Here is a 26,073-nt window from a genome sequence, read left to right on the forward strand (position 1 = left end):
GGAATGAACTGGATCCTCTGGTCCAACTAGACTGGTAATTGACTGGAAATGGTTGTGTTCGGCAGCCATTCGTAGACCTCATGTTCCCAAACAACGATGGTATTTTTATGGATGACAATGTGCCCTGTCACCGGGCCACAACTATTTGTGATGCCTTTGAAGAACATTCTGGACAATTCGAGCGAATCCATCCAGATCGCCCGACATGCTGTAGTTTTTCCCATGTGGGTGACTGTAGTTGCGTGGGAATAGGGGAAGTAAATGAGACTCATCAGTGGTTTTGTAGGATTTGTAGTAGAGATAGGAAGATACTAGAACAGGAGGGGAAAATTGCCGCCCTTCAGGCTGAGTTAGACAAGGCCAGGGGAGATCTTGACAGGTTAAGGAGGGAGAAGGGTAAAGAGAGGTGGGAAGTGGCAACAGGCAACAGGAGGAATAGGCCTAGAACTTTTTATGACAGCTTCATGGTGAATGTGGAAAATAGATTTGACCTGTTGCTTCAGTTATAAGCGGGTGAGCCTCAAGCAGTTGCAGGTGTAGACAGGGCACAACAAACTTTCAGCAGCAAATTGAAAAGTAAGAATGTGGGGAAATCAGTAAAGAGACAGAAAGTGTTGTTGTTAGATAGTTCTCATGGAAGAGGTGTTGGCCAACTTTTGCAGGATAAACTAGGATCAGAATACCAGGCCATCAATTTTTTAAAACCTAGTGCTGGTCTGGAGCAGGTGACAGAGGATTTAGGATCACTTTGCAAAGATTTCACTAAGGAAGACACCGTGGTTATAGTGGGTGGGGCAGGTAACAGTATTGACAGACATCCTGGGTGCAGTATAGAGTGTGACCTGGTGAAGATTGCATCGGCATCGAAGCATACTAGTGTTGAGTTTGTATCTGTTCTTGGGCGTCATGACCGACCTCATTTGAACTCTTCTGTCAAGAGAGTTAATTTGGAGCTGGAACGGCTGCTCGTGTCGGGTGCGGGGTCACACATTGGTGTGGTTCCTGTTGATTCCCTCAGTAGGTGGGATTATACTAGGCATGGCCTTCACCTCAACAGGAAGGGGAAGGGTAAATTGGCTGGGGAAATAGCAGGAAAGTTAAAGGGGGGAGGCACTGTCATGAGTAGTAAAATACCAGTGGTTATAGGATTCAGAAAAGACCCTATTTTAGGGTATGGAGGACAGAAGGAAAGCAAATTTTAAGAGAGGTTAGGACTGAGACAAACCTTCAGTTTGAGAAAGAAATCAAAAAAACATAATTCCAGCTTATTACATCAGCATAAACAGCCATTGGTTAAGAATTTTCAACAGTCAGCACATGTTTTAACTCTACCCAATTTTAACTCAGTCAATGTGAAATGTCAGCTATCTTTATTGCATCAAAATATTCGAGGACTGAGAAATAAAATTAATGAATTAACTATCTGCATAGATGAATTAGTCTTCAAACCCAGCTGACATAATCTTCCTCTCTGAACATCATGTGACCACTGGTATAGAACTTTTAAGTGTTACAGGGTTTAGGTTAGCATCTCCCTTTTGTAGATCAGAAATGGAGAAAGGAGGAGTTGCCACATTCATCAGGAGCTGTCATAAATTTAAGAACATAGACATTCATAAATTTTGCCTAGAACATCATATGGAAGCATGTGCAACAGAATTAGGATTTCACAAAAAATCCTTCATAATATTAAGTGTATATCGAGCACCTGCAGGTAACTTTAATCTGTTTATAAACCACCTTGAAGCTGTACTGGCCCATTTAACAACCAAAAACAAAGAAATAGTGGTTGCTGGTGATTTCAATGTAGATTTCCTTAAAGACTCTCCCAATAAGAACTTATTTGAGTTAGTAACACTATCATTCAACTTAATTCCCACTGTAAAGTTCCCCACTAGGATAGCCACTTGCTCACAAATAGCCATTGATAATATCTTTATAGAAAAGGCCAATGAACTAAATTATATTACAAAACCAATAGTCAATGGCCTCTCAGACCATGACGGGCAGTTCCTTCTGTTAAATGTTAATACTGAACCGGATATAAAATCTGTTAAATCTGAGCTCAAGAGGGTAATCAGTAACCCAAAAATTGATTATTTTAGGACACTCCTCAGAGACATTCACTGGACTGATGTTTACAGTGCTCAAAGCATGAATGAAAAATGTAACACATTTGCTAATAAAGTGCTTACCTTATTCGAACACTGCTTTCCCCCAAAACTTACCAAGGTTAGAGCAAAGTCTACAAAGAAGCCATGAGTTACTCGAGGAATAGGGGTATCTTGTAAAACAAAAAGGAAACTGTATCTGTCAATCCGAAACATTTCCAATGTTGATGCTATTGCGCATTATAAGAAATACTGCAAAATATTAAAGACTGTAATACAGATGTCAAAGCAAATATATTACAAGGAAAAGATAGTCATATCAGATAACAAAATAAAGACAATATGGGATATGGTGAAGGAGGAGACCGGTAGAACCAGACATGAAGAGAAACAAATAGCATTAAGAGTAAATGATGCATTGGTGACAGATGTGTATAGTGTTGCAGAACTTTTTAACAAACATTTTATAACTGTTACTGAAAAAATGGGGTTGTCAGGTTCGGTAGATGCTGCTATGGAATACCTCAGACCAGACATTTCAAGTAACTTCCATAATATGAATTTGACCCTCACTACCCCAACAGAAATAATGTCCATCATAAAATCTTTAAAATCAAAAACATCTAGTGGGTATGATGAAATATAAACAAAGTTAATTAAAGAATGTGATTCTGAGCTAAGTAACATATTAAGTTATCTGTGTGACCAGTCGTTTGTTGTTGTTGTTGTGGTCTTCAGTCCTGAGACTGGTTTGATGCAGCTCTCCATGCTACTCTATCCTGTGCAAGATTCTTCATCTCCCAGTACCTACTGCAACCTACATCCTTCTGATTCTGCTTAGTGTATTCATCTCTTGGTCTCCCTCTACGATTTTTACCCTCCACGCTGCCCTCAAATGCTAAATTTGTGATCCCTTGATGCCTCAAAAAATGTCCTACCAACCAATCCCTTCTTCTAGTCAAGTTGTGCCACAAACTTCTCTTCTCCCCAATCCTATTCAACACCCCCTCATTAGTTACGTGATCTACCCACCTTATCTTCAGCATTCTTCTGTAGCACCACATTTCGAAAGCTTCTATTCTCTTCTTGTCCAAACTGGTTATCGTCCATCTTTCACTTCCATACATGGCTACACTCCTTACAAATACTTTCAGAAACGACTTCCTGACACTTAAATCTATACTCGACGTTAACAAATTTCTCTTCTTCAGAAACGATTTCCTTGCCATTGCCAGTCTACATTTTATATCCTCTCTACGTCGACCATCATCAGTTATTTTACTCCCTAAATAGCAAAACTCCTTTACTACTTTTAAGTGTCTCATTTCCTAATCTAATCCCCTCAGCATCACCCGATTTAATTTGACTACATTCCATTATCCTCGTTTTGCTTTTGTTGATGTTCATCTTATATCATCCTTTCAAGACACTGTCCATTCCGTTCAACTGCTCTTCCAAGTCCTTTGCTGTCTCTGACAGAATTACAATGTCATCGGCGAACCTCAAAGTTTTTACTTCTTCTCCATGAATTTTAATACCTACTCCGAATTTTTCTTTTCTTTCCTTTACTGCTTGTTCAGTATACAGATTGAATAACATCGGGGAGACGCTACAACCCTGTCTCACTCCTTTCCCAACCACTGCTTCCCTTTCATGCCCCTCGACTCTTATAACTGCCATCTGGTTTCAGTACAAATTGTAAATAGCCTTTCGCTCCCTGTATTTTACCCCTGCCACCTTCAGAATTTGAAAGAGAGTATTCCAGTTAACGTTGTCAAAAGCTTTCTCTATGTCTGCAAATGCTAGAAGCGTAGATTTGCCTTTTCTTAATCTTTCTTCTAAGATAAGTCGTAAGGTTAGTATTGCCTCATGTGTTCCAACATTTCTACGGAATCCAAACTGATCTTCCCCGAGGTCCGCTTCTACCAGTTTTTCCATTCGTCTATAAAGAATTCACATTAGTATTTCGCAGCTGTGACTTATTAAACTGATAGTTCGGTAATTTTCACATCTGTCAACACCTGCTTTCTTTGGGATTGGAATTATTATATTCTTCTTGAAGTCTGAGGGTATTTCGCCTGTCTCATACATCTTGCTCACCAGATGGTAGAGTTTTGTCATGACTGGCTCTCCCAAGGCCATCAGTAGTTCTAATGGAACGTTGTCTGCTCCCGGGGCCTTGTTTCGACTCAGGTCTTTCAGTGCTCTGTCAAACTCTTCACGCAGTATCTTATCTCCCATTTCATCTTCATCTACATCCTCTTCCATTTCCATAATATTGTCCTCAAGTACATCGCCCTTCTATAAACCCTCTATATACACCTTCCACCTTTCTGCCTTCCCTTCTTTGCTTAGAACTGGGTTGTCATCGGAGCTCTTGATATTCATACAAGTGGTTCTCTTCTCTCCAAAGATCTCTTTCATTTTCCTGTAGGCAGTATCTATCTTACCCTAGTGAGACACAAGCCTCTACATCCTTACATTTGTCCTCTAGCCATCCCTGCTTAGCCATTTTGCACTTCCTGTCGATCTCATTTTTGAGACGTTTGTATTCCTTTTTGCCTGCTTCATTTACTGCATTTTTATATTTTCTCCTTTCATCAATTAAATTCAATATTTCTTCTGTTACCCAAGGATTTCTATTAGCCCTCGTCTTTTTACCTACTTGATCGTCTGCTGCCTTCACTACTTCATCCCTCAGAGCTACCCATTCTTCTTCTACTGTATTTCTTTCCCCCATTCCTGTCAATTGTTCCCTTATGCTCTTCCTGAAACTCTCTACAACCTCTGGTTTTTTCAGTTTATCCAGGTCCCATCTCCTTAAATTCCCACCTTTTTGCAGTTTCTTCAGTTTCAATCTGCAGTTCATAACCAATAGATTGTGGTCAGAATCCACATCTGCCCCTGGAAATGTCTTACAATTTAAAACCTGGTTCCTAAATCTCTGTCTTACCATTATATAATCTATCTGATACCTTTTAGTATCTCCAGGATTCTTCCAGGTATACAACCTTCATTTATGATTCTTGAACCAAGTGTTAGCTATGATTAAGTTATGCTCTGTGCAAAATTCTACAAGGCGGCTTCCTCTTTCATTTCTTCCCCCCAATCCATGTTCACCTACTATGTTTCCTTCTCTCCCTTTTCCTACTGACGAATTCCAATCACCCATGACTATTAAATTTTCGTCTCCCTTCACTACCTGAATAATTTCTTTTATCTCGTCAAACATTTCATCAATTTCTTCATCATCTGCAGAGCTAGTTGGCTTATAAACTTGTACTACTGTAGTAGGCGTGGGCTTCGTGTCTATCTCGGCCACAATAATGCGTTCACTATGCTGTTTGTAGTAGCTAACCCGCACTATTTTTTTATTCATTATTAAACCTACTCCTGCATTACGCCTATTTGATTTTGTATTTATAACCCTGTAATCACCTGACCAAAAGTCTTGTTCCTCCTGCCACCGAACTTCACTAATTCCCACTATATCCAACTTTAACCTATACATTTCCCTTTTTAAATTTTATAACCTACCTGCCCGATTAAGGGATCTGACATTCCACACTCCGATCCGTAGAATGCCAGTTTTCTTTCTCCTGATAACGACGTCCTCTTGAGTAGTCCCCGCCCGGAGATCCGAATGGGGGACTATTTTACCTCCTGAATATTTTATCCAAGAGGACGCCATCATCATTTAATCATACAGTAAAGCTGCATGTCCTCGGTAAAAATTGCGGTTGTAGTTTCCCCTTGCTTTCAGCCATTCACAGTACCAGCACAGCAAGGCCGTTTTGGTTAATGTTACAAGGCCAGATCAGTCAATCATCCAGACTGTTGCCCCTGCAACTACTGAAAAGGCTGCTGACCCTCTTCAGGAACCACATGTTTGTCTGGCCTCTCAACAGATACCCCTCCGTTGTGGTTGCACCTACGGTACGGCCATCTGTAACGCTGAGGCACGCAAGCCTCCCCACCAACGGCAAGGTCCATGGTTCATGGGGGGGACCAGTCGTTTATCAGTGGAATATTTCCTGAATGGCTGAAATATGATGAAGTTAAGCCACTGTTTAAGAAAGGAGATAAAGAAATAGCATCAAATTTCTGTCCAATTTCACTGTTGCCAGCATTCTCAAAAATTTTCGAAAAAGTAATGTACAGTCGGCTTTATAACCATCTTATCTCAAATAACATACTGTCAAAGTCACAGTTTGGATTTCTAAAAGGTTCTGATATTGAGAAGGCTATCTACACTTACAGTGAAAATGTGATCTGTCAAAGGCATTTGACTGTGTAAATCACAATATCCTTTTAAGTAAATTAGAATATTATAGTGTAACAGGAAATGCTGCAAAATAGTTCAAATCTTATATCTCTGGCAGGAAACAAAGGGTGTTATTAGGAAAGAGACCTGTATCAAACTATCAGGCATCATCCAACTGGAAATTAATTACATGTGGGGTCCCACAAGGTTCCATTTTGGGGCCCTTACTCTTTCTTGTTTATATCAATGACCTTTCATCAGTAACATTACCAGATGCCAAGTTCGTTTTGTTTTCCAATGATACAAACATTTCAATAAATAGCAAATCAAGTGTAGTCTTAGAAAGATCAGCCAATAAAATATGTGTGGACATTAATCACTTGTTCCTAGCCAATTCTTTGTCATTAAACTTTGAAAAAACACACTACATGCATTTCGGAACTTGTAAGGGGTGTCCCACGAGTATATGTCTAACATACGATGACAAGAAGATAGAAGAAGTGGACAGTGGGATTACAGCTTGATAATAAATTCAACTGGGAGGAGCACACCACAGAACTGCTGAAGCGTCTTAACAAATCTCTGTTTGCAATGCGAATTTTGTCAGACATAGGTGATATAAAAATGAAAAAGCTGGCATACTATGCTTACTTTCATTCCATAATGTCATAGGGGATTATTTTTTGGGGTAATTCGTTAAGCCAAGCTAAAGTTTTCCGGGCACAAAAACGTGCAGTAAGAGTTATATGTGGTGTGAACTCAAGAACATCTTGCAGAAGCCTGTTTAGGGAACTAGGGATACTAACTACTGCTTCCCAATATATTTATTCCTTAATGAAATTTGTCATTAAAAATATATCCTTTTTTCAAACCAACAGCTCAATTCATGGAATCAATACTAGAAATAAGAATAATCTTCACAAGGATTTAAAGTCACTTAGTCTTGTACAAAAAGGTGTGCATTATTCAGGAACACACATTTTCAGTTACTTGCCAGCAGCCATTAAAAGCTTAACAACCAATGAAATTCAGTTTAAGAGAAGCCTAAAGGATTTATTGGTGGCCAACTCCTTCTACTCCATTGATGAATTTCTCAGTAAAACCAACTGATATGTATATAAGTACAATATAACTTCTGCACAATTTCAGTGCAGTAATGTGTTAATTGAAAATTTGTGTGTGTGTGTGTGTGTGTGTGTGTGTGTGTGTGTGTGTGTGTGTGTGTGTGTACAATCTAACTTCTGCACCATTTCAGTGCAGTAATGTGTTCATTGTAAATAAGTATTATAGTAGTTCTATCTCATGTTTATTACCTTATAAATAAATAAAAAACTTTTTTATTTTAAATTCAGTGCATTAGTATTTGTAAAATGACTTTCATATAGTGTTCCAATCCCGTCTCCAGCCATCCTGATTTAGGTTTTCCGTGATTTCCCTAAATCGTTTCAGGTTCCTTTGAAAGGGCACGGCCGATTTCCTTCCCAATCCTTCCCTAACCCGAGCTTGCGCTCCGTCTCGAATGACCTCGTTGTCGACGGGACGTTAAACACTAACCACCACCACCATCATATAGTGTTCATTAAAAAATGACGATCATTCCACTTGGGACCTGTGGAATGGTACATTAGCTTATTTGTTTTAGTTTTAAATATTTGTCATGTATTGTTGTTTTTCTGACATGTTCCACATCCTGAAGGACCTCCTCACTACGGATCAATTGGAATGAAAGTAAATCTAATCTAATCTAATCTAATCCAGTCCAAGTCGGAACATTCCTACGGAGGTACGCAAGTTCACAGTGATTATCTAGTGGCACGCCATCTTGCTAGAAAATGAAGTCCATGCCCATATCCTGTTGTAACTGAGGCATTAGATAATGTTAAAGAACGACCAGGTACGATATGCTAGTTAGAGCTGATATATCGAAAAAGGAAGGACCGTAAATCTTTTCACAGCGCAAAAAACATTATCTTAAGCGAATTACATACGTGATCAATTACGTGATCTGGTTTCTGCTAACCCCATATCCGAACATCACGCTGATTTACTTTGCCACGGGTATGGAAAGTGGCTTCGCCATTGAACACGATTTTATTAAGAAAATCATCTTCAGTCTCTGATCTGTTTAACATTTCTACCCAAACGGAGCTCGTTTTTCTTTGTCACTCAACAGTTTATAGGGTCTGAATGAGAGGCGTTTCCGTAACACCTTCCACACTGTAATACTAGGCATGTTCAATTCTAAGCTGGCGCGTCTCGTTGATTTTCACGAATTACGGATGTAAGACTGCGCGAACTTGTTCACTATCTGCGTCAGACACTGCTGGCAGACCGTGACTCACCATCCTATGTGAGAACACAGGTAGATGTGGTGAAACAATTGTACGAATAAATAAACAGTTGCGATATTGCAGTGCCTGTGTTGTTCTGATTACGATGCAAAGTTCCTTCATTTGGCTATCCTTGTACGGCTCACGGACAGACCCGAACTTCTGTATGTCGCCAACCATGCGTCTAGACCTGTAGTCGTACATCCATTATGTACAGGGTGTACATAAAGTCCGGGAACACTTTCAATTATTTGTTGCACAAGAACTAAACACTGTACAGATGTCATTCACATTGCATTTTCAAGAGAAACTCTGAAAGTTTTTTTTTACAAACATTCGACATGCGAACCATGAGTGACCCGGCAGACGTCAAAACGGTAATTGAATTCTTGCCATGCCAGACCTGGCTTGGCATCGTCGACTGTGGTAGTCGCTTCCCGTATTCTCTCCCGGAGCTCTGCTACATCATGTGGTAGAGGCGGTACATACACCAGGTCTTTAACGTGTCCCCACAGAAAAAAAGGCACACGGAGTGAGATCTGGTGATCGGGGAGGCCATTTCATGAAACAACTGTCCCCTTCTGTAGCATAGCCGATCCATCAATGCAGCAGCTCCGTTTTCAGGTATCCACGAACTTCACGATGAAAATGAGGTGGAGCCGCACCCTGCTGAAAGATGAATAGAGAGTCTGATTGCATTTGAGGCATTAGCCATTGCTGCAACATGTCCAAATAGGAATATCCAGTAACAGTGCTCTCGGCGAAGAAGAATGGCCCGTACAGTTTTCGTCGTGACAAGGCACAAAAAACATTTACCCTCGGGGAACCACGCTCAAATTCAATGCATTCGTATGGATGCTTTGTACCCCAGAGTCAACAATTATGCCTGTTCACTTCCACATGAGTGTGAAAAGTAGCTTCCTCGCTAAAAATTAAGCGGTCAACAATGCCATCGCTATCCTCATTCAGTTGTTGTAACTGCGAAAAAAACTCAAAACGCTTGTCTTTGTCGTTGTCATTGAGCTTCTGCACTAGCTCCAATTTGAATGGTTTCATAGACAGCTTCTGTCGCAGTACCTTCCACACTGTCATTGGAGCCATTTGGAGTTCATGGGATGCACGACGCACAGTTTTTTTTATTTTTATCTTTATTGAGTTTCGATTCTCCCCAAAGGGGGCGGGTTGGAAGCAGCTTTGTACGCTGATCTTCAGCCTACAGAATTTGTTTTAAAAAGATGAAGATATTAAATAATAAAAGCAGGTGATAAAATCGGTGACTTAAACGGTAAAATGCGGGAAACTTTGGGACTTAAAACATAAAACAAAGGGTTGATGATGCTAATAAAATACACAGGAAGCAGGCAGCTAAAATAATAGACAGACAATTAAAAAAACATGGCGACAGTCTGGTTTCTGTTCGCAAGAGATATAAAATTCACAGCCAGCGACAGCATGATTTCTATTTGCAACACTTTGAAAAGACATACAACACTGAACACTCACTTGAACACTGCACTAAAAAGTTGGCATAAATATGACATACCACAGCTGAGGGCAGACGGGGGGAACCTGGACAGATGGACGGAAAGAAAATGGGGGAAGGAGAGAAAAATCGAAGTGAGAGGAGGGGGGAAAGGAGCCGTTGGAAGACGAGGACCCATAAGAGGGGGGGGGGGGGGGGCTGGGCAGATGCGACAAGGAGTGTTGAAAGGCAGAGGAGGAGAATGCAATAGGACTCGGGAGTGGGGGGGGGAGAAGGGAGAAGAGAGAGGTTAGGTGGGAAAAAAACAGGATGGAAGGGGGGGAAGAAGGAACCTGGGGAGAGGAAAGGAGGGGGAGATGAGGATCAGAGTTGATAGGAGGGATAAATGGAGGGAGAGAGGGCATCATCCGGGAGGGGGAGTTGACGGAAGCCACCTTGGGAAAGGAGATGAAGGGTGTAGAGATGGAGGGTAGGGGGGACACAACAGTGAAGACATGGCAGAGGGTGGGCGTTGGAGAGGAGGGGAGCAACCAGGGGGTGAGGTGTAGAGTATGTGGGAAAGGGGAAAAGGAATGAGGTCATAGAGGATCCACGTGGGGAACAGGAGGTTGTGGGCTTTGGATTGGATGGAACGGAGATGAGGGATCCAGGTGAGGTGACGCTCAATGGTGAGGCCAAGGTAGATGAGGGTGGGGGAGAGGTGGACAGGACGGGTACAGATGGTAAGGGAGAAATCGAGGAGCCAGAAGGAACAAGTGGTATGACCTACGATGATTGCCTGGGTGTTGGAAGGATTGATTTTCAGGAGCCACTGGTTACACCATGCGGCAAAAAGGTCAAGGTGATTCTGGAGAAGGCATTGGGACCATTGGAGGGTAGGAGCGAGGGCAAGGAATGCGGTGTCAGTGGTATGACTCACCGATCTCTTTGGACTCCTTATCAATGTCTCTCGAACGCGCTCCACATTCACTTCACTCACACTGGGACATCCATTTCTCTTTGCCGGGCACAAGCTATCCGTCGTAACGAATTTGTTGTGCCAGTGGTAAATGGTCTTCCTTGTTGGTGGCTTCCTACGGTACTTGGTTCTAAACATCCATTGAACAGCTGTAGCACACTTGTTTTTGTCGAACTCCAACACACAGAAAGCTCGCTCCGCACCTGTAATCACCTTGTTTGCGACTAGCGCTGACTATCAGCAAATTACCAAACTACGCTGTGGCGGTATACATGAGGGAAAAAAAAAAAAAAAACTTATAGCCAAATGGTAAGGTGACTGCTCGCGATAAGCGGGAAATCAGGGTACGTGTCCCGGTCCCGATCGAATTTTCATTGTCATTCCATTCTACAGCTGATGGTAGTCCTTATTCGGAACTTCGAATTCATTTGAAATAAACAGTTAGTCTTTGAGGTGGTGGCCTGCGATAGTCGTGAACTGTCTCGAAACGGTAGTACCGGATTTCAAATCACAAACAACACTGCACATGTTCTGCACTGTTATACGACTCCACGATGACCATTAGAATAACTCATTCGCGCAAGCCACCATCCGGGATCATCGGAAACTATCAGTGTTAGGCAGGAATAAAACTTGACATTCTGCATTCAGAGCTGTATCAAACATTTCTATAAGTTATTTACGCTTTTCATAATTAAAGATTACTTTTGTATAACTAATTTATAAACACTGTGTATCGCAGGCAGTTTAGTCTTCACCTAAGTTACAAAATTATTTTAAAAATGAAATAGAATGCGAACGAGTGCCCGCCCGAAAAAGAACCAGACCGAGCCGGAAGCGAGACCGGCCATGACTATTTGCACCATTGTGGGAAAGACACCGGCTGCCACCAAAGTGAACAGTGAACGATCGTTCATTAGAAGTCGTTTCTCGGTCCTTCCGTTCACATTAGTGAGCCGTTCCTTTGGACCCATACGTTCACAAACGACCACCTCTAGCTGCTGCTATACGTCAGTACGCAAATAATTTTAAGCTCTCACAACCCCTTCCAAGTGTTGAAGTATACATAAATTATTCAACACAGAAGAGAAGTAGTAAGTGCTATTGACAGGGGATGTCATATTGATTCCATATTTTTAGATTTCCAGAAGGCTGTTAACACAGTTGCTCACAAGCGTCTTCAAACCAAACTGCGTGCCTACGGAGTATCGCCTCAGTTGTGCGACTGGATTCGTGATTTCCTGTCAGAAAGGTCACAGTTCGTTGTAATAGACGGAAATTCATCGAGTTAAACAGAAATATCCGGCGTTCCCCAAGGAAGTGATTCATGCCCTCTATTGTTCCTGATCTACATTAACGACATAGGGGACAATCTGAGTAGCCGTCTTAGATTGTTTGCGGATGATGCTGTCATTTACCGTCTTGTAAAGTCGACTTGCAAAATAATTTAGATAAGATATCTGTATGGTGCGAAAAGTGGCAATTGACCCTGAATAAGGAAAAGTGTGACGTTATTCACATGAGTACTAAAAGAAATCAGCTACATTCCGATTACGCGCTAAGTCACACAAATCTGAAGGCTGTAAATTCAACTAAATACTTAGCGATTACAAATAACCTAAATTGGAACGATGACATAGATAATATTGTGGGTAGAGCAAACCAAAGACTGCGATTCATTGGCAGAACACTTAGAAGGTGCAACAGGTCTACTAAAGAGACTGCTTACACCACGCTTGCCGGCCGGAGTGGCCGAGCGGTTCTAGGCGCTACAGTCTGGAACCGCGCGACCGGTACGGTCGCAGGATCGAATCCTGCCTCGGGCATGAATGTGTGTGGTGTCCTTAGGTTAGTTAGGTTTAAGTAGTTCTAAGTTCTAGGGGACTAATGACCTCAGAAGTGCTCAGAGCCATTTGAACCAACACCACGCTTGCCCGCCCTATTCTGTAGTATTGCTGTGCGGTGTGGGATCCGCATCAGGTGGGACTGAAGGATGACATCGAAAAAGTACAAAGAAGGGCAGCTCGTTTTGTATTATCGCGAGATAGGGGAGATAGTGTCACAGACCACAACGGCGTTTTGCGTTGCGAAAATATTCTGTTGGCACCCACCTACATAGGGAGAAATGATCATCACGATAAAATGAGAGAAATCAGGGTTCGCGCAGAAAAATTTAAGTGCTCGTTTTTCCCGCGTGCCGTTCGAGAGTGGATCGGTAGAGAGTCAGCTTGAAGGTGGTTCATTGAACCCTCTGACAGGCATTTAATTGTGAATAGCAGAGTAATCACGTAGACGTAGACGAAGAGAATGCCTCTGTCATGATGACTTTAAATTCTTTCATGCCGAGAATACGTTTCAGTTCCAGCAGACCGTATATTGTTATGGATGTTACGGTTCGTAAATGTCAATTACACCAGAGTGACGACTCCACGAGGGCACCGACTGAAAGAGCATAACCATAATATCCAGATGAGTGTGTGTAGTAATGTCGGATACAGTCCCTACAATAACAACCATTATTTGTCTTAACCACAGTATTTTATTGACTTTATTCCACTTAACACGTTTTGGTGCTTTGTTATTTTCAGAGGATCTACAGTGAAATGGGTATCGATGAGAAATAGGCGGTAACATCCAAAATAATAAATACTCCATGAAAAGAGAATGAAACGTACCCCTTACCCAAAAATAAAGCACAATGTTTTAAGGATAATAAACAGAAGAATGCATCTGTCTTAGCATACAGGGTGTTCCCGCTATAGGGTGCAAAAATGTAACAGGACACAGAGAATGCTCCACTGAATAATTTGAGGTATGGAACCTGGGGTCGGAGAAGCCAAGAAGCCAAGTAATCTTCTCTACCGCTTTGTCTAGGATTACTGTTTTCCAGCTTATTTACAACTTACATGCGTACAAGTTTACACGTATTGTGCTGTTTATTTACATGTACATTCTTTATTTCCCGCAAGGAAAAAAGAAGGACGAGCCTGATTACTAGGACGTCATGATGCCGTCTGAATGATCACCTGTACTTGAGGTTCGGGCAAAGAGTTCTACCTGAGTTGTTGGAGAACGTGCCTTTCACTTCAGTGTGGATGCCCACAACCATAGCAGTGTTGTACTTCCTTGGCACCTGATTGGAAGGGAGGTCCTATTCCATGGCCTGCGAGAACACCTGACCTGAATCCCATTGAGTTAGTTAGTTACGTGTTCCATTGATCAATAGCACGGAAAAACCGTTATGATGTGGAACATGTCAAATGCACAAGAAATTCGCACAGGAAACAAGTTTATTTTTTTTTCTTTTTACATTATAGTGTTATACCTAAATATTTCTGTTATCTTTCCCATTCCCTTAAATGGCACAAAATGCATATATTATATCTCCAGATTTATTTACTAATATTCAAGAATTCATCTTTGGTATAGAAGAGTTGTCAAGGAGGTATGATTTCAATTTGTTTTTGAAACTATTACTGCTGTCTGCCAGACATTTTATTTTATCTGGTAATTTATCAAAAAGTTTTATAGCAGAATATTCTACCCCTTTCTGTTCCAAAGATAGGTTAAGTAAAGGATAGTGTAGATCTTTCTTTTTTCTGGTATTGTAATCATGAATGTCGCTGTTGATTTTAAACTGGTCCATGTTGTTGAGAAAAAATTTCATTACTGAGTGAATGTACTGTGATGCAGTTGCAAGAATTCCTAACCTTTTAAACAGATGCCTACAAGATGTGCGACTATGAACCCCTTACATTATTCTAACTACTTTCTTTTGACCAGTGAATACCTTTTGCCTAAGTGTTGAGTTGCCCCAGAATATTGTTCCGTATGACATCAGAGAGTGGAAGTATGCAAAGTATGTTAGCTTACCAACTTCTACATCCTCAAAACTGGATACTGTTCTGATTGCAGAAGTTGCTGAACCTAGTTGCTTTAGGAGATCCAAAATATGACTTTTCCAATTAAGGTTCTCATCGATATGTACACCCAAAAACTTAGTATGCTCTACCCTGGCTACTGACTTCTTTTGATGTGTTATGTTTATTGAAGGAAGTGTACTTTTTGCAGCAGAAAATTGGATGTACTGTGTTTTTTCAAAGTTCAGTGCAAGCCCGTTCGCAGAAAACCAATTAATAACTTTTCCAAAGACCTTATTTGTATCATTTCCTATCGGACCTTCTTTTTCTGGATTAATAATTAAGCTTGTATCATCAGCAAACAGTGTCAGTTCAGCATCTTGTTTCACATAAAAAGGGAGGTCATTCACATATATCAAGAACAAGAGGGGTCCCATGATCGAACCATGTGGAACACCTAATGTAATTTCACCCCAGTTAGATGAAGTGGCAAACTCCTTTGAATCATTTGAAGCATATAAAGAGACTTTTTGCTTCATGTTCTGTAGATACGAGGTGTGGCTAGAAAAAAACCGGACTAGTACTGGTGAAACAATAAAACGAATGCAATAAGGCTGAAAGTCGCGTGGCCTGTCACGTGACTATCGCTCCGCCTACTGCTCGAGTTTCATCTGCCTCCTGCACTCAGTCTGCCCGTGGCGTCTGTTTTAAGTAGTTGACGTTTTGTCTGTGCGTCGGAAAATGTTGAGTGTACAGAAAGAACAGCGTGTTCACATCAAATTTCGTTTCAAACTAGGAAAATCTGCAAGTGAAACGTTTGTAATGTTACAACAAGTGTACGGCGATGATTGTTTATCGCGAACACAAGTGTTTGAGTGGTTTAAACGATTTAAAGATGGCCGCGAAGACACCAGTGATGACACTCGCACTGGCAGACCATTGTCAGCAAAAACTGATGCAAACATTGAAAAAATCGGTAAACTTGTTCGACAAGATTGCCGTTTAACAATCAGAGCAGTGTCTAAGTTAACAGGAGTTGACAAGGAAAGTGTCGAACAAGTTTACCGATTTTTTCAATGTTTGCATCAGTTTTTGCTGAGAATGGTCTGCCAGTGCGAGTGTCTTCGCGGCCATCTTTAAATCGTTTAAACCACTCAACACTTGTGTTCGCGATAAACAATCATCGCCGTACACTTGTTGTAACATTACAAACGTTTCACTTGCAGATTTTCCTAGTTTGAAACAAAATTTGATGTTAACACGCTGTTCTCTCTGTACACTCAACATTTTCCGACGCACAGACAAAACGTCAACTACTTAAAACAGACGCCACGGGCAGACTGAGTGCAGGAGGCAGATGAAACTCGAGCAGTAGGCGGAGGGAGAGTCACGTGACAGGCCACGCGACTTTCAGCCTTATTGCATTCGTTTTATTGTTTCACCAGTACTAGTCCGGTGTTTTTCTAGCCACGCCTCGTATGACTTAAACCACTCATATGCTGTTCCACTTATACCATAGAATTGTAATTTCTGTAATTTAATGACATGGTTCACACACTCAAATGCTTTCGATAAGTCACAGAATATTCCTACTGGTGACATTTTACTATTTAAAGACTACTATGTGGGCAGTGAAATTGTATATTGCTGTCTCAGTGGAACAGCATTTCTGAAATCCGAACTGTGATTTACTAAGTATCCCATTACTGTTGAGATGGCTAACCACTCTTGAGTACATTACTTTCTCAAAGATTTTTGAAAATGCTGTAAGCAAGGATACTGGCCAGTAATTATTGACATCTGTGGTTGCCCCCTTTTTGTAGAGACGCCTGACAATGGCATATTTTAACCTGTCTGGAAAAATACCCTGAGTCAGTGATGCATTACATATGTGACTCAAAACATCAGCTGTAATTGCTCCACATTGTTTTAATAACTTTTTAGAGATGTCATCTACTCCAACAGAACATTTATTTTTCAAAGATTTAATAATTTTCCTTATTTCACAAGAGGTTGTTAGATGAAGCTTAATCTGACTAAAATTTTTCAAAACTGACTCATCCATGTACTGCCTGGCTTTTTCTTTTGAACTATTCTCAACAGTTTTTTTCTCCTACATTTAAGAAGTGATTGTTAAATACATTGGCTACCTGTGTACTGTTGGTTAAGATGGTCTCATTGTTTCCTACGGAGATATCTAAGGTCATTTATGTGTGAGGTCTTAGTAGATACGGAGGTGGAATTAGTTACCAGAATTGTCGCTGCCTGTATGACCAGGAATATTTGTCAGGGTGCGTCAGAATATTGTTCGACGTTGTTATCCTTGCATTTACGTTGTTGGCTGTCAGTTCCAGCACATTTTGTGAGATAGAGTATAAATAGTGCGTTCATTATGTAAGTGACGGTATTTGCAGTTAATTGTAACTAATGTAAATAAAAAAAGCACACAGTAATTTTATTTTATTTTTATTATCTCCTTCTCCGACTCAGGTTCCCTACCCTAAAATTGTCCAGTGGAGCATCCTCTACGTCCTGTTAAACTTTTGCCTTCTCTTACGGAAAAACTCTGTAAACAGGTTACATATGAGTAGTGGTATCTTTCAAGAGTAACATTACTCGACGTAACGCCCTTCCGCAGCAATGACCGCCTTTAATCTCGTTCTGAAGCGATTGCACACTCCTTTAAAACAATGCTGTCCATGTTTGCGAATGCTGCTTCGATAGCGGTGCGCAGAGATGCAACATTACGGTGCCTCGTCTTATTGGTAACTCTTTCGACTACGCTCCTAGCATAGTAGTCGAGGATGTTCAAATCCGAGCTATTCGCGGGCCAGAACTCTCTTAACCAGAATAAGTCAATGTTACCCGAGAGCCAGTTTTGGACCACTTGGTTCGTATGAGGTCCTTCTCCTGCCATCCGACGCATTGTTCGCTCGCTGACATTCAATATTGACGCCAGTTTCCTCATCGACTTCCCCGGGTCCTCCGAAATCAGCGCGTGAACCCTTTCGATGACTGCCGCAATTCGTGACACGTGCTTCCTCGAATGTTTCCTCGCCGGGTTAGCAGAACCTTCCACAGACTTCTCTGAAGCATTGTACTTGGCCACAATATCGTACGTTTGTCCTGATTTGTGAAATTTAAGCTAAGTGTTCGAGAAGCATTTATATAAAGTAATCATTTATGTAATTTGGCAGGTCTCTTTTGCCAACATTGCAGCATTTCTAAGAGTAAGTTCCTGCTCGTAATATCTTCCCTGTTTTGCTTTTTAGATTTTTAATTTTTGCCTAACGTTCTGATTATGTTACCACTTCTAAGAAGTTTTGCCGTTGCAATTACCTGTCGATACATTTTCCTATTAGTCTTTAGGTATTCTATAAACTTGGCATCTGTGGATCTTTTCATTTGAGAACTGGGCATTTTTAAATTTCTACGGGAAATCTTATTGCATGACGAAGTCCACGATGTAGGTTTAGCGATCCGACATAAATGGGCTCTAGTCAGTTTCTTAGTAAAACACATTTCAAAACTGGATGGGAATATTGAAGAGAAAACATCATGAGCATTGTTAGTACTTGACTGTGAAAGCACTTCTGACCGGGATTCATTAAACACATTAGCAACAAACCTAGCACGATTTTTTTGCCGAAAAATTTCTTAAAAAGATAGGATATTCCTTTCTTTCAGTGTTATGTCTATAATTATAAGGATAAAGGCATTATTGCCAGGTAGCCATAAGCCAGTAATAATAATTTCTATCTCTGTGGTATCAATATTTGAAAGAACGTGGTCTGTTCAAAAAATTCCGGAACATTCGTCATTTCGCGCCAATGGTGTGTTGGAGCGAAATGTGGTTGGCATCCTTGCACACATCTGTGTTTAATGTGTAACCGCCGGAAGTTTAATTGTTGTATGTCTGTTAGTTATTGTTCAATGCTGTATCGAGTAGAATATTGTGTTGTACAGTTTGTGAATTTCGAGATGACAGACTTAGAGGAGCCACGCTTCTGCGTTAAATTTTACGTGAAACTCGAGAAAACCTTTACAGACACACATCAAATGATGGAGCAAGCCTACTAACGGTGATGAGTGCTTAAGCCTTAGTTGGTGTTACGAATGGTTTATAAGATTTAAAAACGGCCTGACGGAAGTTACAGATGATCCTTTGACTTTGAAGGATTAGTTCATCGTGAATTTGTGCCAGAGGCACAAACTGTTAAACGATGGTTCCGCAAGAAAATGTGAGGAGGAAAGGGGCATCACGATAACGCACCCGCAATTCATCCCTGTTGGTGCGTGACTATTGCACAAAAAACCAAATCACAGTGCTGCCTCGCCCTCCGTATTCTCCAGACCTGACCCCTGCAGACTTTTTTTATTTCCAAAATTGAAAAAAACCCATTGAAAGGACGAAGATTTGCAACTACAGACGACAAAGAAGAAAATTAGCAGACGGCACTTCGCGCGATCCAGCAAGAGCCGTACCAAGACTGCTTACGGACGTGGAAACGACATTGGGAGCGGTGTCGCAATTGTGGAGTTCAAGCACAATAAGTGAAAGTTAGCGTAGAAAAATTTTGTTGATAAAGTTCCGAATTTTTTTGAACTGACCTTATATGTTATCCATAAATGCTTTTCAATATCCAGAGCTTCTGTCTCTTGCCTCATTTTATATCCCACGTTAGATTTGAGAAAAATACAAATTCCACCGCATTTGGTACCCTTACAAAACTGACGAGCTAACTTGATACGGTTAACATTAGGCCTAGCAAAATTCAGAACTTTTATAGATCCCTGCACCGATGCTACGTGATACACATACAATCAATATTGGCATCCTTAACAAGACATCAAATGGCAGCTCCTTTCTGTATGCAGACGACACATATCCTGATAACCAATAGAGGTGACACATTGCAAGATGCAGTTAATGAAACTACTTGTCATTTACAATCGTGGTTTGAAGCAAATAGACTACTCATAAATACTCAATGAACTGTAAGTATGAACTTCCATACTGGACAAAATCTAACCCCCTTCAATGCAGTTATAGTTATCGGCAAAGATGACATTACGAACAGGCAGGACACCAAATTTCTTGGACTTACCATCAGTAACACACTAAATTGGAAACCACATATTGAGGCATTGTCACAAAAGCTTAATAAAACATGCCATCTATTACGATCATTAAAAGACAGAGCCAGTGTAGATACCTTGAAGCTGGTGTATCATGCCCTGTTTGAGTTTGTCTTGAGCTATGGCCTAATCTTCTGGGGAAAGAGCTCTGATTCTCTCACAATTTTCAAGTTACAAAAACAAGTAGTAAGAATAATGAAATGTAAAAAGGAACTGAACACTGTAAACCACTATTTCAACAGCTAAAAATCCTGCCACTGCCATGCCTCTATATATTGGAACTAGCTTGTTTTACAGTACTGCACTTGGACGCCCTCGACAGAAATGCAGACCGCCACACACGACACCAGAAACAAAACACAATTACAAATTATAGCCCACAATACAAAATTATATGCGAATGGGGTTAAATGTATGGGCATTAAAATATACAACCACCTCCCAACAGACATAAAAACAAGCAAAAACCCAAAAATAATGAGAATTAAACTAAAGGAATTGCTACTAAATCACTGTTTCTGTTCCGTACATGAATTTCTTGATACAAAATTTTAATTACTTGCAATAAGCTGTTTATTCATTTGTAGATGTTTACCTATATTCTGTCTGTATCTCTTATATGTATTCTGCTATGTTCAGTATGCACCACCGTCATCTCTCATCGCACACCACCTTTTTTATATTTTGTCTATATATCCTATATGTATTCTGCTATGTGAGTTATGTACCACTACTGTCATCTCTCGTCATATACCATCTTAACATAATTTTTCAAATTGACTTGTCCTATATCATGATGTGCTTTGCTGTACAAATTGTGTGATCTACAGGACCAATAATAAATCAAATCAAATCAAAACATTTACTTCTCAAGACACTGGATATTAAACCTTAAAATACGGAAATCACTAGGATAGAGGATGGTGACAGTTGTATTCACATTTAGCCATGTCATAGCTGATGCTGTTTTGAGGCATGGTACAAAAAAATTCTTGAGCCTTACCGTTACGGGTTTTCTTTGTCTTGCAGAATATAACAATTAACCGCAATCCTCAAGTATTTTAATTCTTGTGGTACAATGCCGGATTGTATTATATGAGAGAGAGATGTAGTAGATTGCTCAATTTCACGAAATTTTGTGTGTGTCATTTAGAGAATTTTTGTTTGCTTTATCTTCTGAGCTATCCATATTGAATCCAATTTTCTTGTAACCAATTAAAAAGATAAATATTGAAAGTGTGTGCTACATCTGATTGTCTTTGATGAGAGGCTCTAGGGGAGTGAAGCCTTAGGTCTGATTGATTCAGGTACTTGAATGTTTCAGTTGGCAGAAGATCCGTTAGAAAGATTTGTATTATTTGTGGTATCTTCATCTATGTTCAGAAATACTCTTCCATATTGTTTGCATTGCTTTCAAGTACTTATCTTTAAAAAGTTTTCTGTTTATTTCTTTCAGAGCTACAACAAGGAGAGTGGTGAGGTGCGAGCAGTGGATGGTGAGAAACTGCTGGAGAAAATTGCTGACAACATACGCAACATGACTGAATCTAAGATCAGCGCTATAAAGGTAAACCTCTTTTTGTTTTGGTGGCTGTATCACTTTATACTGTCATTAAATGATTTTTGGTAGATTATGATTCCAGCCCACCACAGTATTTTATGCAAGGAAACTTTCTATCCCACCCATTTATCCTCATTTTAGGACAGTTTCTGCTTTACACTACTTTCTTTTTCTATTCCCTCATTATTTCTGTCATTGATTTTTAAAATTTCAACAGATATTTATTTTTCCTGGCTTGTCTGCTCTTTTTATACATTCTATATCCCCCTTGAATCCTATCTGGCATCGGTCCCACACACTTGAGCAATATTCTAGTCGTGTATGTGTGTCTGTAAAAGTAGAATTTGGAAACACCGAGGTATACTTCATCTATTTCCTGTAACTAGTGTGGAGAAGTGCTGTCTGATACTGACATTGAGCCTGAGACAGTGGCGACACACTTCTCCTCGTATTAAAACCTTCCACATTCCATACCAAAAGAGGGAAGATAATTATTAATTTCAGTATTTCGCATGTGTAATGCAATATTTAGAAAAATGACAACAAAATATGGGAAGAAATACAATGAGTATTCATTATTCACTGTCCATGGGACTAATTCTTCATGTTGAAATTAAAAGGCACAGTTACCACTGGATGCAGAATGTGACCAACATTCAAATTAAGATGTCTGGTGTCATCTGGATTCACAGAGTGATGGACAGTGTTGAAAAGATATCCTGTTATTGATGTACCCTTATGTTCAGAAAAAAAAAAACAAAACACCTTAAGCAACTAGAGATACGACGTTCATATTCACGAGACATGTACCGTATTATGTCCTGCAGAAATGGTTAGCATTTGAACCATGTCGGTCCGCAGGTTCAAGGTTGAGAGTGACATAATAGTGCAACACCACCTACCGGTAAAATGTGCCTGCAGCCCTCGTTGTCACCATAAACTGAAGGTAATGGACCTGTGTGACTTGAGCAGACCTGCAGGGTTCCTTGCAGATGTAAGTGAAAACTGCACCGTCAAATGAGTGAGTCTCAGAAAGGGCTCATTATTGGTATAAGAGAATGTGATGCATCCATCTGAACAGTTGCTGCACGTGTGTGACAATGTGTTTCGGCAGTGCAGCAAGAGTGTACAGAGTGGTTCAGGGAAAACTGTAGAAAACGATGACGTGTCAGGTTGCACCACTCAGCCCAAACCCTGAGGAGATTGATACCTCATTCAGATGGCATCGCATGCCGGATCTGCATCCTGCTCAGCTCTGGCGCAACATTGGAACAGTGTAACACATCATACACTATTAGGGGCGACAGTCTGTCATTGTTTATTATGTCATGGGTTACATGCGCATCATCCACTTCTCTGCCTGTCTTTGACAAACATGCTAGATGGCAATGGTGTTTGGAACAACACCACTGGGGGCAGGGGTGGTATCAGATAGTGTTTTCAGATGAATCCAGGTTCTGTTTGTTTGAAAATTACGTCTGCATTTTGGTTTTCTGCAGACTGGGGGAGCAGCATTACAGTAACTGCATTTGCACGAGACATACAGCAACAACTCAGGGCTATTGGAGACAACCACAAATGACCAGTGTGACGTTACAAATGAATGACATCCTGCGACCCATAGCTGTATCCTTTCTGCACAACACTCCAGGTGTCATTTTTCAGCAAGACAATGCACAATTACATGTTGCTGCTCGAAGACATGCCTTCTTGGTTTCACAGGATGCCAGTCTTTTGCCCTGGCCTGCCAGATCACATGACTTGTTGCCAATTGAAAATGTGTGGGTTTGGTGAAATGACAGGAGCAGTGCTGTGACCCACTGCCAACCTCCACAGATTAACTTTGGAACCAGGTGGATGTAGCATGGATGGCTATACTACAGGATGCCATCAGGCCTTAGGCAAGTCAATGCCATCACACGTGCAGCAAGTCATCAGGGCCTGTGGTGGACCCTGTGCCTACTAGGTCACAGGACACATGCTGAACTGAGGTGACAAATGCTAATCATTTCTGCCAAACATGCTAATGTACCTGTCCTGTAAATATGAAGGTCCTATCTATAGTCGTTTGAGGTGTTCTGTCATTCGTGAACATGATGTATCTATTAAGCTTACAGTCTGCAGACTTTGGAGATGAAACCATGATAAGTTGACTTTGTCTTATTGCTTTCACACACTAATGTCTTATAGCACTGTATTAGGGAGCAGTTCTTCACTGAATGAGCTCACTGCACAGATGTCATAAGGGTATTCTGTGCTGCCTGCTATAGAACACCTTCTACACAGTTCTGTAAACAGTGGAAAATGCTGACAACCAGGTTAAGGTAAATTTACTATTTTATGAAGTTTATCGCATTCAAAAGCAAAAGTAACAGTCCTAAAAACAAGGGTCATTCTGTAAGTTACAGCAACAATAGTACATTTTGTGAACATGTGGCATCACCATAATCACTGTAAATACATTCAAAAGCCGTCGGCAAGCAGTACCAAAATCAACCAACAGATTGTGACCTCATGCGAGAATGACTTGGTATCAGTTCCTGAAACACTGAGTATGAGCTTTGCCATGTAACGAGATGGATACAAGCAGAAAGGAACAGCAAACGTATATGAAAATTGCATTTCTCACTGGCAGAAATGCTGCACAGTGTAGTGCAGAACTACGAGCTGATGTGGGTGATAGGACATTGCCCTAATAAAGGGTTGCTTCTCGAGTGGGGGCATTCCAACATGGAGGCACACCAATGACAGACTTGCCGCGAGGTGGGTAACCCACATTTATCTGTACTGATCTGTCTGTGACTGTTATTGGACAGTCTTTAACTTAGGACTGACAGTGGACTGTGCAGGAATTAATGACACATATGAATATGTTGATGGCAATGTTCTGTATTTTATGGCAGGACTTGAAGGTGCACAAGAAGTGTTCAAAAGGGGTACCGCATCAGTTAACAAAGGTGGAGAAGGGGACATGATACAATACTAGGCATATCAACCTAGAATGATTTGAGTGGGGAGGCAATGTCATGCTCAATTGCATTACTGCAATTGATGAAACCTGGGTACGAGTGTATGAACCAAATCTGAAGACACAATCAGCAGAATGACATTATCTAGGGTCATCATGATGATACAAGGTGTGACAAAGTCCATCACACATGAAGGTCATGCTCATTCTAGCATATGACAGCCACAATGTTCTGGAGTGTCACTCAATTAGGGACAGCCACACCATGAATGCCCAGTACTAACACAACTTTCTATGGTAGCTCTTCTTTTTTGTTATGATTTTAGGGTGCAAAACTGCTACGGTCGTAAGCTCCCATTCTGTGGCTTAGGGAAGGGTAAAAAACCGATGCCCGATGATAAACTACAAACGGGGATGGGGGTGGGGGTGGGGGTGGGGGGTGGGGGGTGTGTGCGTGCTATCCTTGGGAAGCTGTCACAGGTCACAGAGCAGGCAGGTCCGGGGACAAAGCAAGGTGATGCCGTACCCCCATTTGTCAAGAAAGTCATAGGAAAGTGGAAGGAAAGAGAATGTAGCAGTTGTCGGAAGTGGACTCCCAGTGGTAGTTGTGAGGAAGAGTGACCTGCAGGCTTGGAAGACAGATGACTAGTGTAACGACTCAGCAGGACAGCTTGCCGCCTGGACAGCAGAGGTTCAACAGTCTCAGCATAAAGGCTGTCCACGGAGCTAGTATAAAAAGCTCCAGATGCTAAACGCAATCCACAGTGGTGGACAGAGTCAAGACGCCAAAGAAAAGATAGCCGTGCAGAGGAGGAAACTCTGATTCCATAGTCCAATTTGAAGCACACAGGGCATGATATAGGCAGAGGAGTACCACTCGGTCCGCTCCCCAGGATCTACGGTAGCTCAAGCAATGTGCATGTCAGCTAAAACATCCAGGAGTGCTGGATAATGCAATCGTACTCCATGATAAGATTAGAACCCACACTGCAGGCATCATTGAGAATTGTGTATAGTGGTGGAGGTAGGAAATCCTCTACTATCCACCCTGCTCAAAAGACCTTAATCCACATGACTTCAACCTCATTCCACAACTGAAGGTGCTTTGGAAACTGGGCAGATATCTTCATGACATTTCAGCCATAGGTGGCACACATTGATGGCAACACTGTGCTGTGCTGTGCGCTAAGTCCGCGGCTGGCGCGCTGCCAAGATTGCGTCAGACAGCCTCGCGCGCTGGGGTCAAAGGTCAAACTGATAAGAACTTTAACATGGAACATGCTGTTACATACTCTATGCCGACAGGTTCTAGATGTACCCTTGTCCGGTTCTCAGCTACGCTACAGATCACTTTATTTATGAAAATACAAAGTACAATCACCAACAAATTTTACATATT

General features: G+C 41.1%; 1 protein-coding gene across 3 annotated transcripts in view; it reads left to right on the forward strand.

The window, feature by feature from the left end:
* Positions 1-26,073, forward strand: part of LOC126262486 (voltage-dependent calcium channel subunit alpha-2/delta-3) — an 823,568-nt gene that overhangs the window by 232,003 nt on the left and 565,492 nt on the right. For all 3 annotated transcript variants that reach the window (XM_049959148.1, XM_049959149.1, XM_049959150.1), the window contains exon 3: positions 21,602-21,712. In XM_049959148.1, the coding sequence (XP_049815105.1) occupies positions 21,602-21,712 (111 nt within the window). The remainder of the gene's footprint in view (positions 1-21,601; positions 21,713-26,073) is intronic.

This window comes from Schistocerca nitens, chromosome 6 (genome assembly GCF_023898315.1).
Source record: "Schistocerca nitens isolate TAMUIC-IGC-003100 chromosome 6, iqSchNite1.1, whole genome shotgun sequence".
In the NCBI taxonomy this organism is placed as follows: domain Eukaryota; kingdom Metazoa; phylum Arthropoda; class Insecta; order Orthoptera; family Acrididae; genus Schistocerca; species Schistocerca nitens.